Consider the following 14705-nt stretch of genomic DNA (forward strand, 5'->3'; position numbering starts at 1 on the left):
TAAATAACATACAGATTATAAATTATTTACATACTGAATGTTATTTACCATTTCTACAGTGAGTTAATCATTTTCTTGTTCTGTGTCAGACCCCTCATTTGGTGAACCTCAATGAGGATCCGCTGATGTCTGAGTGCCTGCTTTACTACATCAAAGACGGGATCACCAGGTTGGTATTTTACTGTGTTTTATTAGGGTAACTAGTGCAGTACCTGCTCTTAACCTGCTTGTTTGGAATGGGCTGATTTCTTGTCCTGTGTTTAAGCTCTGAAGCTACTACAAAATGTATTCCTTGTCATTAGTGTCGAAGTTCACCAATTATCAAAATAAGCTCAATATGACAACAAAAAAACACTTTTGCTTTTACTTTGAAGACAAAACGCTGAAGAGGAAGTGAATCTGTGACATAACGAAGATCAGCACCTGCAGCTGTCGGTCTCAGTGTGGTTTAATGAAAAGAATCTGATCATCAAAATGATCTGGCGGCGATTCTGACCTCCAGTTTGACCCAGTTGCCGGCCACCAGTTTATCTGAGAACTTAGAAGAAGACATGTTATACTCAGTCCAAAGACTGTGAGGATGCTGCCAAGTTCCCACTGACTGTTAGTCTGTCAGTCTTTTGGTCGCTTGTTATTACATTTTTATAAATTTTGAAGGTTTTGCATGTTCAAATTTAACCAAACTCGGCACTGCACTTTCTCGAGCAATTTACAATACGCATGCCAAGTGCAAAGATGAATGGTTCGTGAGATATGCGTTCCACATACAGGCCGACAGATGTTTGTGGAATTAGAAGGTTGATACCTAAATAACCACAAATTTAGTTTTCAAAGAGGAAGCATTGAGAAAAGAAGAGTTATCAGTTAGAAAGCATAAATTACCTTCTTTCATATCCTCACTTTTGTCTTTTTAGGGTTGGGCGTTTAGACGCCAGCAGTCGTCAGGATATCGTCCTCAGTGGCCACTTCATCAAGGACGAGCACTGCACCTTCACCAGTTCTGCTGGTCCAACGGGAGAAAGTGAGGGTTCTTAGTCCTGCTCCACAGGATTAAATTTGTGTACATGAGAGATTAATACTGACAGACAAGACACCTCACATTCTCCTCCCTGTTCCTAAATAGTGGTTGTCCTCGAGCCCTGTGAAGGAGCTGAGACTTATGTCAATGGAAAGAGAGTGACCGAGCCGACTGTCCTCATATCAGGTCAGTAAGTTTCCCTCAGTTTGAACAGTCCCGCTGAACCGTACTCAGCCCTATGCCTTTGTAGTGCATCGCAGTGCATATTCATGTTTTAATATTTCACCTTTCTGATTTTTATTTGCTCACAGGAAATCGCGTCATCCTCGGGAAGAGCCATGTGTTCCGGTTCAACCACCCAGTGCATGCTCGGGCTGAGAGGGAGAGGACCCCTTGTGCTGAAACACCTGCTGAGCCTGTGGACTGGGCCTTTGCCCAGAGGGAGCTGCTGGACAAACAGGGCATTGACATGAAACAGGAGATGGAACAGAGGTACTTTGGGAGAGAATGTGGGCAGCTGTGAAACTAGAAAGTAAGGTCTCACCACCATCTTGTAGACCCCTATCCTACCTATTTCCGCAGGTAGGATTGGAGGTCAAGAAGAGTAATTCTATGGTAAATAGATTAATAGCCACCACATGATGCATAATCTTTCTCGAGCCTCATTGGTGTTTATGTGTGCAGGCTGCAGGAGTTGGAGGACCAGTATCGTAAAGAAAGAGAGGAGACCAACAACCTTCTGGAACAGCAAAGACTGGTACAGTAATTGAGACGCTTTGCAAATATCATCACCATAGAGAATACACTGACATTTGGCATGAATCTGTGAATCTACAAGAAAATATATCTCACTAAGATATCATTGATAGTTTCAGAAGTACTGAGTAAAGATATCAAATATTTGTAACAGATTGATATTTTTCCATGTTTATATACAATAGATGAATAGTGTGTGAGTGTTTGTCCCTTTTAAATGGTTTTACCAACTTGATAGTTCAGTTTTTCAATTGACCTCTCTTTCTAAATGGCTTGTTAATGTGGTCCAGCCGTAGATTGTATATAAAGGTGGACAATGCATCCATTTGCTCCCGTTGGATAAATATGTAAATTATCCGTAAGTGCTGCCATCTTGCCTTTTTGACACGATTTGGAGCCAGATTCTGTGCAGCAATGATTATGCTGTGGAGCTGTGGTGTCGAGGTCCCGTTGTTAAATGTGCTTGACCAATAGTGAGTCAGTCTCATTGTCAAACATAATTTGCACTGTTTCATTGTTTATAGCATCAAATAACTAATTAAAACCAAACTTAGCAGACAAATGAACACTTGGACATCAGTGTGATAAGAACTACCTAAAATGACGATCTTTGATGAAAATGGATTTGACGAGTAATTCAACTTTTTTAATTGACCCATGTCCCATCTACTTACACGGAGGAGGCAGGATTTATGATATATACTGCAGCCAGTGAAGATGATTTGGTGTCGCTTTTGGGGAGCTGTCATGTCATAATCATTTTATAAACGTTACATTATATATACATTTATATACATATTCACTGTTTAGGATTATGAGAGCAAGTTGGAAGCTCTTCAGAAGCAAGTGGACCGTTATTACCCTGAAGCTACTGCAGAAGAGGAGGAGCTAGAGGAAGAAGGTAGTGAAAATAATCAGATTTACACACCTGAGCGTGTCATTGTTTTTGGTTAGAAAATCTTCATCAAAAGTTGATCTTGTGCTCTTGTGGCTCACAGTGCAATGGACGGAGAGGGAGAGAGAGAGAGCTGTGTGGAGCTTTCGTAAGTGGAGGTGCTACCAGTTCACCTCCCTGCGTGACCTGCTATGGGGAAATGCTATCTTCCTTAAGGAGGCCAATGCCATCAGTGTGGAACTCAAGAAGAAGGTCCAACATGTTTCTGTGATTTATTCTCCCTTGTATGACTTGATGCTATAACAGGACTTCAAGACCATACTGATGCTCTGTGTGTCCCTGCAGGTCCAGTTCCAGTTTGTGCTTTTGACAGACACTCTCTACTCCCCCCTGCCTCCTGACCTGTTGTCCCCAGAGGCAACTAAATTAAGAGAGAAGCAGCAATTCCCACGCACCATTGTGGCCGTGGAGGTGCAGGATCAGAAGAATGGAGCCACCCACTATTGGACGTTAGAAAAACTAAGGTACAGTGGCTAGGATTTAGGTGCAGAGTGTTCAAAACCCTTCCCTGCAATTTGGAATACCTCACCCATATTTGGTGAGGTATTTTTTTAATCTATGAATGAATGTTGAATTAATTTGTCAATATCAAAAAATATGTTTTTACTTTGTCAATATTCAGTGTAGCTCAAAAGGGCAAACATGGAAACTTGATCAATTTAAAATTAAACCTAAAACATGATAAAGTGTGCAGAAAGTGGAGACACTGAATACATGAATAACATTGTGTGTTAATCGCTGTTGATCCTCACAGGCAGAGGCTCGATCTCATGAGGGAGATGTACGACCGTGCTGCTGATGTGCCCAACACCACTGAGGACTGTGAAAATGTGATGACTGGAGGCGACCCCTTTTATGACCGCTTCCCCTGGTTCCGTCTGGTCGGCAGGTAAATGATGAACTCCACTGGCCCCATACAGTGAATGAATAGGACAGGCTGCCATTCATTTGCTTAAATAAAGCACAGAGGTCGACAGCAGTGATAAAACAGAAGCCCAGTGTTTGTCATACTTGACTATTCAGAATAATGTGCAGCTGTTGGCCGTAATGCCTCATATGGTGCGTGTGGTCAAGTGATGGACCATAATGATGGAGAACATTAATTATAAATGAATGTCCTGCTTCTTTTCATTACTTAAGTCATTTTTTTATTCTGTTGTTTTTCAAGTGAATCAAGCTTCTTCCTTATATATCTTTTTTTCAAATTTCACTGTGGATCTGCTGTGTTTCTACTGGACACAAGCTTTGAAGCTTTATCACATTGACAGTCGTTGCTTGTTGTTGTCCTACCAACTTAAAGCTTCTAAATGGGAAAAATCTGCTGTGAAGCATTGGAGAACAATATATCATTGTTTCTCCTACCCAGAGGCTGCAGTTTCATTCTTTCCCACTCTGTCCTGCATCCTCCCACCTCTCTGACAAGCTCTCCCTATCTCTCTCACACTCTCTCTTGCAGATGGGTCCTACATCTAGTCACATGCTCCTGTTACATAATATTTACTATTTCGAGCCTTTAATGTCATTAAGCTCCTGCAAGACAAGGACAAATATCCGGCTGCAATCTGAAAAATGTCCCATTGAAAAACATTGTTTGTCACCTCTTTTCTAATATGTGAGTAAAAGAGGTATATATGTAGCTAAATGCAACACATCCAATGCAATCTATTTGTACAGAGGTATTTAGTTAAAATTTGAGTTTTGGAATATGTATTTGTTGTTATACTAATACAAAACCAAAGGCAGTCTTTAAACGTACTGCTTTAGTACTCACATAATGGGGGGGCTTTTGATTTTACAATTCAATCAATCAACGTCAGCTTCAGTGATGTGGTTAATCTATGAATAAATTAACCAACTACACAGTGAAGTAATATAACAGCCACTCGCTTTCTATCAGTGGCATCTGAAGGGTTTTGAATTAACATGATTACCCAACCTAATGCCCGAGTCACACTGGATGCATGAGCGACACATGTGCATTGTGGAGCATTATACCTTTATTGGTGCCCATGTTATCAGGTTAGAGCAGCCACACTGCCCATTTGAGACGCTCGTCTCAGTGGGGCTCTCTCCTATGTTCTCGATGAGTAAAATAGACTGTGAAAATTATAGTTTCTGTTCTGGACTGAATCCATCCATTTGTTTTAACCAGGTTTTTATTGTTATTGCAGGACAGGAAGATGCACAGTTTTATATCCTAGAGTCCAGGCATTTAGTTGTGTACAGAGATACTTCTATTCGAGGAAATACAGTAGTCATACCAGATACCTCACGTAGCAGCTCTGCAGCAGAAGCTCCCGGTGTGAGAAGCTGCAGATCAGCGACACAGTTGTCACTCGCTGCACATGCACCCAGTGCGGCCGGGCCATTTGTATGTTTAACTGACTCCTGTGATACCTGGAAATGCCTCTGGAAACTAAACAGTGAGCTACAAGGTGCCTTTACCTGTCCATGTGGTCATTCATCAGCCTCATGGTCGTGCACAGTGAAGTATATATGCTTGCTTGTTTTGCACTCTTCAGTTTGTACCCCCTTCAACACAGCATAAACAGATTTTGGTTCAAAATGATGAGGGTTTCCTGCAGTGGGCCGCTCCATACACTGCTCTACCACCCTTCTTGTTTGAGTGTGTGCTCTCTATTTAACTTGACTAACCTAGTTCCCATGTCTCTGGCCGCACCAGAAACCCTATTTTCAAGACGTGCATGAGCAAGCGCATGAGTGACCCCACCCCATCCCCGACCCTCTCCACCTCTGAAATTACTGAGCTGGCTGACTCGCAGCGGGAGGGTCGAGGGGAGGAGGAGTTGGAGGAGTTGGAGGACCTGGACGATGATATCTTTTTGGACGACCCGTGCTTGGAGCTTGGGGGAGAGGATGATGATGATGATGATGATGATGGTGATGATGATGATGATGATGATGATGAGGATGATGAGGATGAGGGAGAGCTCTGCCGAGGCTCCAGCGAAGGCCAGGATCCCTTTTACGACCGGTCACCATTATTCAGTGTAGTGGGAAGGTTGGTGAGGTTTCAGGAGCATGCTGGTGGAGGAAACTAGCTCTTTCACGCTGAGACGCAGGGTCTGTTTCCCTTGATAGACATCAGCACAACCTAATATACAATACAGATACAGCTGAATGTTTTCACAAAGTCCTCACTCTGTTCTGGATTGTGTGTGCATGATTACATAAAATCTGAATCAGGGTTTCTTCAGTTTTTTTCTTTCTTAGGTGTCAAACACAGATCTTCTGTCCAAATTCTGGTAATTTTCAAGCTAGGCCCTATGTTTATAAAAAAAATTGTGGGATTCTTCACTTGGGTTATTTTCACGGGCAGCCACGACATGGTGGCAGTGGCTACAGTAAATATTATGGGGCAACTGCGACAGTCCATGAAATCTCCAGTAAAAGTGGTTCTTTTCACCAATAAGAGGCTAAAATGAACAAATAAATGACTCAGTTTCTCAATTTCAGCCATTTAATTGGTGAAAGAAAGGACCTTTAAGGGGACTTTTCCTTTGTCTGTGGCAGTTGCCCCATACGGTTAGATTGTAGCCGCTGCTTTTACACACACACATTAACATAGAGCCCAGCTTGAAAAATATCAGAATTGCCCTTTAACCCTTTTGGCTTTTGGTTTAGTTTCCATTGTACTGTCCAGTTGGGACATGTAATGGAATTGTAATATATCAGTTGAAAATTGGATATTTTCTACAATTTCTATATATTCAAATGAAAGATTGCCATTCATTTAATCTTAAAAACTTGATGCTTGCTTAGCAGACAAAGTCAAACTATCCCCTTATTTTCTGTTGGCTCTCAGTTGTCATCGCCACTGTGTCTCAGATATCTGACACACAAATGTTCTCAAATATAAACGACTATATACTAGTTTCTTTACCATGCTACTGAGTGGACACTGGAGTAGACATTTCTGGGCTTTAAGGTTTATCTTTTGCTTTCTTTCTTTTAATCTCCAATCAGATGCTTGTTTATGTTTATTTCTATGCTGTTTTTATTTGACACACAAACTCAAGACTTAATGCTTTTCACTCATATCACATTTCTACTCAGCCAGGGCTGGGTCAGTACATATCACTTGTTTCCATTAAAGGTCAAGCAATGTTGATGCTCAACGGCTGCTTGAGATGTGTGTCTCACGATCGTGTGTTTAAATGTACAGTCGTGGCTTTTCCAGAGGACTTAAAGAAGCCCTGACATGTCTCATGGAGTATACCCAGGTCTGATTTGCGTTAAAACAGGACTCAAATAGTGAAATGATCCAACCATACTGTGAAACCGGTATAAGGATGAAAGAGACTGAAATTTATTAACATCAAATAGCAAAGTGCAGTTCAGGAAATACTCAAAGTCTCAAGATGAAAGAGCTGGTTTCTACTGCAGCTGTCTCTTTTAGGCATGCCAGAGCACAAGTCTTTTCATTTTGGCCTTTTTTTTGTGTCAATTTTTTCTACTTGAATACGTCTGATGATGACCAAGTGCCCCTGTTTTGCACAAATTAGCATGGGGCGAGGTGCTCTTTGATTTCTGATGTCATCCATTGTTTTTTTTTGTGTAGCATACAATATGTCAAGCTGTTGGCAGTTTTATTCAAGCTGAGCCATGTTCGGTATGATGATTTCTGTTCCATTTGCTTTTGATTCCTTTGAGTGTGTAGGTTGGAAGCAATTTTGTTCACCTTTTTTGTCCTGAGCATGCCTTATTCGCACCTCACCAATCTTGTCATAAGCCTGTCACTTTTTTACACTCACCCCCTAAATGTCTACCCCTATTTGCTCATGGGAAATGTGGTCTTTGACGGCAAGGTCATGTATTGTAGCTTAAAACTAGACTCTAAATAAAGAAGGAAAAACTTCTGTAATTTATATTCTCAAGAAAAATGTAGTCTTTGTCACTACTAGCCTCATTCAAATCTAATTCTTATCAAAATCTGAAGTGCCTCTAGTGTTTATGATTGGCTCTAAACATTCCATATTTAGTGTAGTATTTTCATATAGAGGCACGTTCAAGCTGTACAAGTTAGTGCAGTAGAGTACAATCGTTTGGCAAGAAACATTATTTCAGGTTAAGGAAAACATTTGCTCTCCAGCTTAGTATTTTTATTAATTAAAATAATTGTTACTACTTATATGGTCCTTAGCCTCACCAAGCTTTCATTAGTATAGTAAAACATTTAAGGAGTACTGCATGTGGCCCATAATAGTTTCATTATTTGTAGATAATAGGTGTAGATAGGTAAATCCCTAACAAGTGAGAGTAAAGGGCACCCATGGCCATCGCAAGAGCAGTCCCAGCTTCTGTTTGGTTGCTTTGCAGCTCTGTGTTCTGTTGTCCAGTCCAGTAAACGTTATCAAGTGTAACTCATCTCCTGAACTTGCCTGTTTTTAATCTTTTTATCCTTTCTCTCTCTCTCTCTCTCTCTCTCTCTCTCTCTCTCTCTCTCTCTCTCTCTCTCTCTCTCTCTCTCTCTCTCTTCTTATCCCAATGCAGGGCGTTTGTCTATCTGAGTAACCTGCTGTACCCGGTTCCACTCGTGCACCGCGTGGCCATCGTTAGTGAGAGGGGAGAGGTAAAGGGCTTCCTCCGGGTGGCAGTGCAGGCCATATCAGGTAAGGCTCGGATCCTCAGCCTCACTCTTGTTGAGACGAAGGACAGACTGCGTGTGACTTCTTGAGGGAGTGAAGTGAAGGTGCTTTGTGTTTCCCTCCAGCGGATGAGGAAGCTCCCGATTACGGCTCAGGAGTGAGGCAGTCAGGCACTGCTAAAATCTCATTCGAGGATCAGCAATATGAAAAGGTAGAGATAGAACTCGATATGAAGGTTGTTTGGGTACATTTTACCAACTCACTAGTCTATTTTTAAACTTGCTTTTGCAGTTCCAGTCAGAATCTTGTTCTGTCGGACTGTCCCATTCGGGGATTTCACAGGAGGAGCTACGTATTGTGGAGGGTGAGGGACAGAGCTCAGAAATGGGACCTTCAGCTGATGAAGTCAACAATAACACATGTGAGGGTAATCGTATTTTATGAGCGAATAGACATGTGTTGTGTGTGTGTGTGTGTGTGTGTGTGTGTGTGTGTGTGTGTGTGTGTGTGTGTGTGTGTGTGTGTGTGTGTGTGTGTGTAGAAATACCAGTTTTACACTGCTCCAAAGCAGACATGATCCTACCAGGATTATTCCAAGTCACATCTGAGTTTACCGACAACTGATGGCTGGCTACCTGGAATACAAGCTTGAATCTATATTAGAGTTCTTCACAGGTCCAGTTAGTTATTACACATAACGTTAAACAGACCTGTGACCTGTGGTAATAGAATGGGACCTGGACCCAGCTGGCTGTATAAAACGTGGATCTGAACCGCACAGTTTTGGGTTTGGGTGAACCAATGAAGACCTCTTATCTCTATCTAATTTTTGTTCTTTGTTCCTCTCAGCTGGAGGAGAGGAGCCGGAGAATCCTCTGAAGGCCACTGTGGATGGGCCACTAGATGCTCTGGAGCATCTCAGGATTGGTAACATTTTTACCTTCAGGGTGACCGTCTTGCAGGCGTCTAGCATCTCAGCAGAATATGCTGACATCTTCTGCCAGTTCAAGTAAGCACAATATTTTCATAATTACTTTCACGATTCTTCGTATTAACACATTTCTTCTACAGCTTCATTTGTAAATTTTTACATTTCGATAATGTGATTTCAGTTTCATCCACCGCCACGATGAGGCCTTCTCTACTGAACCCCTGAAAAACACAGGCCGCGGCCCTCCTCTGGGCTTCTACCATGTGCAGAATGTAAGGCACGACCACACAGCTCCTGCATAAGGATATTTTGTTGCTGGTTTAAATAGGTCAGGAAGTTAAACATCTCTTGGTTTGTTTTTGTAGATAGCTGTTGAAGTTACTAAATCATTTGTTGACTACATCAAAACACAGCCAATTGTGTTTGAGGTGTTTGGACACTACCAGAAACAGCCTTTCCTTCCTCTCTGTAAAGACGTCATCAGGTACTATGACGATGTATTCTGCACAAAGACATAATCTATATTGTTGTGTTTTCACAATGACAAGCAATTGTGTGTTTTTCTTTCCACAACCAGTCCATTACGTCCCTGCAGAAGGCAGTTTCCACGAGTGATGCCTCTGTCCAAACCAGGTAAAGAGTTCCTCTACTTTAATTGTACAATACAATGTATGTATTATGTTGCATCGTCTCTGTACTGGTCTGCCTGTAAGTTAGTCATCTTAGCTTCATGTTGTTGGGTGTGAGCAGTGGACTCTGACGTCTCACCGGACCGGGAGAAATCGCTGGATCTCATCCGCTACCTGGTGCCGGATGTGCTCAATGGTGCGCTGGTGGACTCGCTGTCAGGCCATGCTCTGTCTGCTGCTGGCTTGGCCGCTTCCTTCATACTGGAGGCAAACGAGCGCGCTCAGTTGCCAGCACCACCACTCTCGATCTGTTCAGTTATTAAAGCTCAGAAGCCGGGTTGGTTAATGATGTCAAATCCAAGAGAATTCAGCTACTGAAAACCTTTTTTATATCAAGTCATTGTCACAGTGAAAACAAAAGGCAAGGGTCTGTCATGCCACATTGATGTTCATTGATTAATTAGTATTTCAAAGAACACATCATGTTCCTTTTATGTAGAGATACAAGCTGCTGTGACAATAAGCATCAGTTCTACTTAAGTATTGCTCTAATATCTTTCCGGGTCCTGGTTGGATGTTGTGTATCTGAGCCTGTGACCCTCCTGTTCAGGGGGTAGACAGAGACCCCATTCAGTCCTGGTATCAACGTCCGTCCTAAGTTATCTGATCACAAGTGGTCAGCACTAAAGTCTGGTCTGAACACACCTAAACGCGTCCAGAATGCGACACTTATCAGATCAGATCTCTCAGGACGGATGTTAATACCAGATCACACGGTCTGAACAAGGCCCAGCAAGAACCAGCAATCCGCATATTCTAAATCTTTCTACGGCAGTTTCTACAGGTCATGTACTAGTACAAGTTGTAATAATTTGAAGAATGACATGATCTGATATAAAAAAGGTGCATTTCTTGTGGCAGCATTCAGTCGGATTGACTCTCTAGTGTACTGTGTGTTTACTGTTGACCTGCGTGGTGGATTCTCCCTCAGTTCCTTCTTTGAGCTCCTCTTGAACTGAATCACAGTAGCTTCAATCAATAATAATAATAATTTATATTTTATATTGTACATTATTTTGTACATTTATACATTACACATCAAAGACAATTAGAATTTTAAAATAATAAACAGAATATGAATTAAGGAAATGAAAATAAATTTGTTATGCTACATTATATTGTATATATTACAATACTTTGTACATTCTGTCTACATTTGTGCTGTGGGACAATGTTTCTGCTAATTAATATATTTGCAGAAGCAAACATCACATAACATAACATACCAAATATTATATGTTGAATGGTTAAAAATGGGAAACATAGATATTTTTAATTGAGAATACTGTTCAAAGAGTTTGTACATATGCTGTACACAGAATGGTTTAATGTGTATATAAAGGATTTGGGAAAACTGAGAGCCTACAGAACCAGAGCTTGTGAAGCTCAAACTGCAGGAAAAAAAGATTTAGTGGTATTCTCCTTTAAGAGAAGACTGCAGAGTTTATAAAAATATGCTGAAGGAGAGGATGTCCTTCTCCAGGACTTAGTGGTTCCTGTCCTTCCCTGCATTACTGATTTCCATTTTTCTTCCCTTTCTCTTTCCTTTGTTAGGTTAGAGCCATTCTCTCCCTGTTCACTTCCTTTATAACCTCTTATAATCTCCTTTTTCACCATAGTACCTGCAACCAAACTGACAACCATGACCCGCCCACAGGCAGGACCCTGCCACTCTAAATATGATCTCATGGTTTTCTTCGAGATCTGTGAGCTGGAAGCCAATGGAGAGTGAGTGGTCTATATGTCTACTGTCATTATCTCTGCAGAGCTTTCAATGAAATTCAAAGTATAGAGATACTTTGGATAATTACTGGAATCAGTATCACATAAATCTATCTTGTACTACAAATTGAGTGAGGCTTGTTTTCCTCTCCTTCCTTCCAGCTACATCCCTGCAGTGGTCGACCACAGAGGAGGAATGCCTTGCCATGGCACGTTCCTACTGCACCAGGTACGTCAGTCACACTGTGAGCAAACATTATATTTTGAATATTTTAAATACCCGGGATTTAAGCAAATTGTTTCTCTTTTTCTTTCTGTCTGTCTCTTCTTCACCTGTGTAGGGCCTCCAGAGGAGAATCACTGTTACTATTGTACATGAATCAGGAGGTGACATGGATTGGAAAGACATCCGTGAGCTTGTTGTTGGTGAGATTGGATTCCAGGCTTCCTTACCTTGATTAGCAAACATGTACACATGTTTATGGGTTGTTGTTACTGAGGCATGTGTGCTTTTACCAGGACGTCTCCGCAGCACCCCTGAAGCTGATGAAACCATCATTGACCCCAATATTCTCTCCCTCAACATCTTGTCTACGGGGTATGTCAGACCCATGCATGACGACAGGTACGTTCTGGTGGAGACATTTAATGACAACCTTGCAACTGCATGATCTTTGCAACATAAGCTCAACTCTGCATCATTGCATCTTTTATATGTCTCATAACCTGGTGAATTCAAAATGTGGAATTTCTGGTAGCCACAGAGAAATGTTTTTGAGAGTTGTGGCAGCTTGGCTGAATTGTAATTCGCGGCAACAGCCTGATCTGAGGACCTTGCTTTGTTTAATGCTGCGGCAGCTCATGCTCTGGAATGCAACACACTGACAAATGCATGGCAAAGTGAATCAGCTGCACTCGGCTGTGAGAAAGAAAGCATGGCAGAAGACGCACAACTTGAATGATATAGCAAATCCCAGCGAGTTCTTTTGTGCTGTTATGTTAATACTGTTTCTGCATGAATATAGATTCCTGTTTCCAACTGCAGGAGGTCACACGTAAAAAATCCAGAGTGACCACTCACAAAATAAATCTTCCTCTGTGAATTTAACAAAACCCTTGTTTAAAACTAAATTGGTTGTGAATTAACTTGTCCATGCTGGCTGTGCGACCCTCCTTGATGTTAATCTGTGCTTTCGTTGTTTAATTGTCGTCATCGCGTTTACATGTTGCATCTCACCTTGTCGGTCACCTCACGTCTAACCACTCTCATCGCTCAATTATGTTAAATCTGCTTACCCTTGAGCTGACCAGTGAATGAACCTTAAGAGCCTTTACATCTGCACTATACCTCACTTTTGTATAAACAGATCAGATCAGTCAATTATTTCTGTAATACGCCACAACATGAATTGTAAAGTGCATGTCTTTACCACATTATTCAGCAGCATTGGTCACTCAAATTATTGTATACTCACTAACACACCTTAAACAACCTTTATTTGGACTCAGTAGGATGTCATGCATTGGATATTTAACACTTCATCTTCACTTAACTCAATCCATTGTTTAACTTTTAATATTTAAAAATGACTGCTCTATTAATAAGTAAAATTTCTGTAAATCTATACAATGTCTACTTTGAAACCCTTAAAATGTTGTTTGTAGGTGTGTTGTTCGATTGCAGAAGACATCATAGACTAAAAGGGAGAAGATGGGCCTGACCGATTTGTAATGTTGAGAGACGACAGCCCCACAGATCTGTGTCGTTGCTAATATCATACTGATATTTAGATGCCCTTGACTGTTTTTTCTGTAGTCAACCTGTAGAGGGCAGTATGTTTCTGTAAACGATTAAGGCCCCGCAATGTGAGCTTGTGTTAATATGGAGCCTTTTTGTTGAAGAAACACAGTTATTATTGGAACAAAGACATATAACTCCTCATTGATTTGTGTTTTAACATTAAAAAATCATAGATTTATAGGTGTGCAGTAACTGCTGAGTAGTACTTTACAACATATTTAATGTCTTCACTGGATATTTAGTTTGTTATATAGACAAATATCAGTGTAGGTTTTCGATGATTGTCCTTTTGGCCTTTATCTCAGTATCATCAAGTAGAACACAACGCTATTTATCGATTATAATTATTTAACCCTCTGTTTTAGTGCTTCGCTTCATCAGCAACACACTCTCCCAAAAGCCTTATAGAAACTGGTCCATCTCTCTCTTTGACTGGGAGGGGGGGTCCGTCCCTGTGCTTCTCAATACAACTTAATTATTACCCTTTTAAGGCCTCAATATCCATCAATTATATCAAAGAGCACTGCACCAGGCTGCGGCCTTGTGTGGTCTCTGCTCCATCTTGAACATACTAACATCAAGGTGTAAATGGATGCTAACATTTTTCTCCCTCCACTAACAGAATGTTGTTTTTTTGCTTTTGCAGACAGTTTCTTGATTCGGACATGCCTAGGTATATTATTTTGCCTTTCTTCTCGTGCGTTACATCAACACCTTCATCTTTCTAATTTCCTCTACACACACTGTCATTCCAAGTTAGCCTTCAGTGATCCTTCTCTCCTACTCTGCCATCGCTGTCAGCAATTCATCTGTGCCTCCTTGTTTCCTCCCCCTCATGTGAAGTGAGGGAAACTTCCCTGCATGTCCCTGGTTCTGTTGCTGTGCTGGGTTATGTGTTTGAGCTGTTATCAGTCTGATGGACGGGGTCTGCATGGCTCGCTGTGCTTCATGTGGACTGTCCTTGGCTCTGTCTCTGTTGGAGGTGTTGTGGGGCCAGTGTCACACTTGTTTCCAACTTAACAGTTGCTGCAGGAACTTTTTACGGCTCATTTCAGAAAGTGAGCAACCGATATTTGGTCTCCCAGACTCTAATTTATTTAATTTAAAAGGCAGAGTCACAACATCAACATTACTCTGTATAGACACTGCATAGGCTTGCTGTGCATAGGCCCGCTTTCAGACAGGACTGCCGCAGAATGTCAGCAGGATTGGGTCTGAACTTTC

The 14705-nt window shown here is 41.4% G+C and overlaps 1 protein-coding gene across 1 annotated transcript in view; it reads left to right on the forward strand.

Annotated features, from left to right (window-relative positions):
- Positions 1-14705, forward strand: part of kif1aa (kinesin family member 1Aa) — a 39251-nt gene that overhangs the window by 16130 nt on the left and 8416 nt on the right. The window contains exons 16-37 of the mRNA XM_053430463.1: positions 90-169; positions 915-1027; positions 1124-1204; positions 1330-1510; positions 1703-1775; positions 2585-2675; positions 2773-2921; positions 3015-3193; positions 3484-3618; positions 5389-5519; positions 5604-5751; positions 8244-8362; positions 8464-8549; positions 8630-8765; positions 9194-9347; positions 9451-9541; positions 9635-9753; positions 9847-9902; positions 11578-11686; positions 11843-11909; positions 12022-12106; positions 12200-12305. Of these exons, the coding sequence (XP_053286438.1) occupies positions 90-169; positions 915-1027; positions 1124-1204; positions 1330-1510; positions 1703-1775; positions 2585-2675; positions 2773-2921; positions 3015-3193; positions 3484-3618; positions 5389-5519; positions 5604-5751; positions 8244-8362; positions 8464-8549; positions 8630-8765; positions 9194-9347; positions 9451-9541; positions 9635-9753; positions 9847-9902; positions 11578-11686; positions 11843-11909; positions 12022-12106; positions 12200-12305 (2489 nt within the window). The remainder of the gene's footprint in view (positions 1-89; positions 170-914; positions 1028-1123; positions 1205-1329; positions 1511-1702; positions 1776-2584; positions 2676-2772; positions 2922-3014; positions 3194-3483; positions 3619-5388; positions 5520-5603; positions 5752-8243; positions 8363-8463; positions 8550-8629; positions 8766-9193; positions 9348-9450; positions 9542-9634; positions 9754-9846; positions 9903-11577; positions 11687-11842; positions 11910-12021; positions 12107-12199; positions 12306-14705) is intronic.

This window comes from Pleuronectes platessa, chromosome 9 (assembly GCF_947347685.1).
Source record: "Pleuronectes platessa chromosome 9, fPlePla1.1, whole genome shotgun sequence".
In the NCBI taxonomy this organism is placed as follows: Eukaryota; Metazoa; Chordata; class Actinopteri; order Pleuronectiformes; family Pleuronectidae; genus Pleuronectes; species Pleuronectes platessa.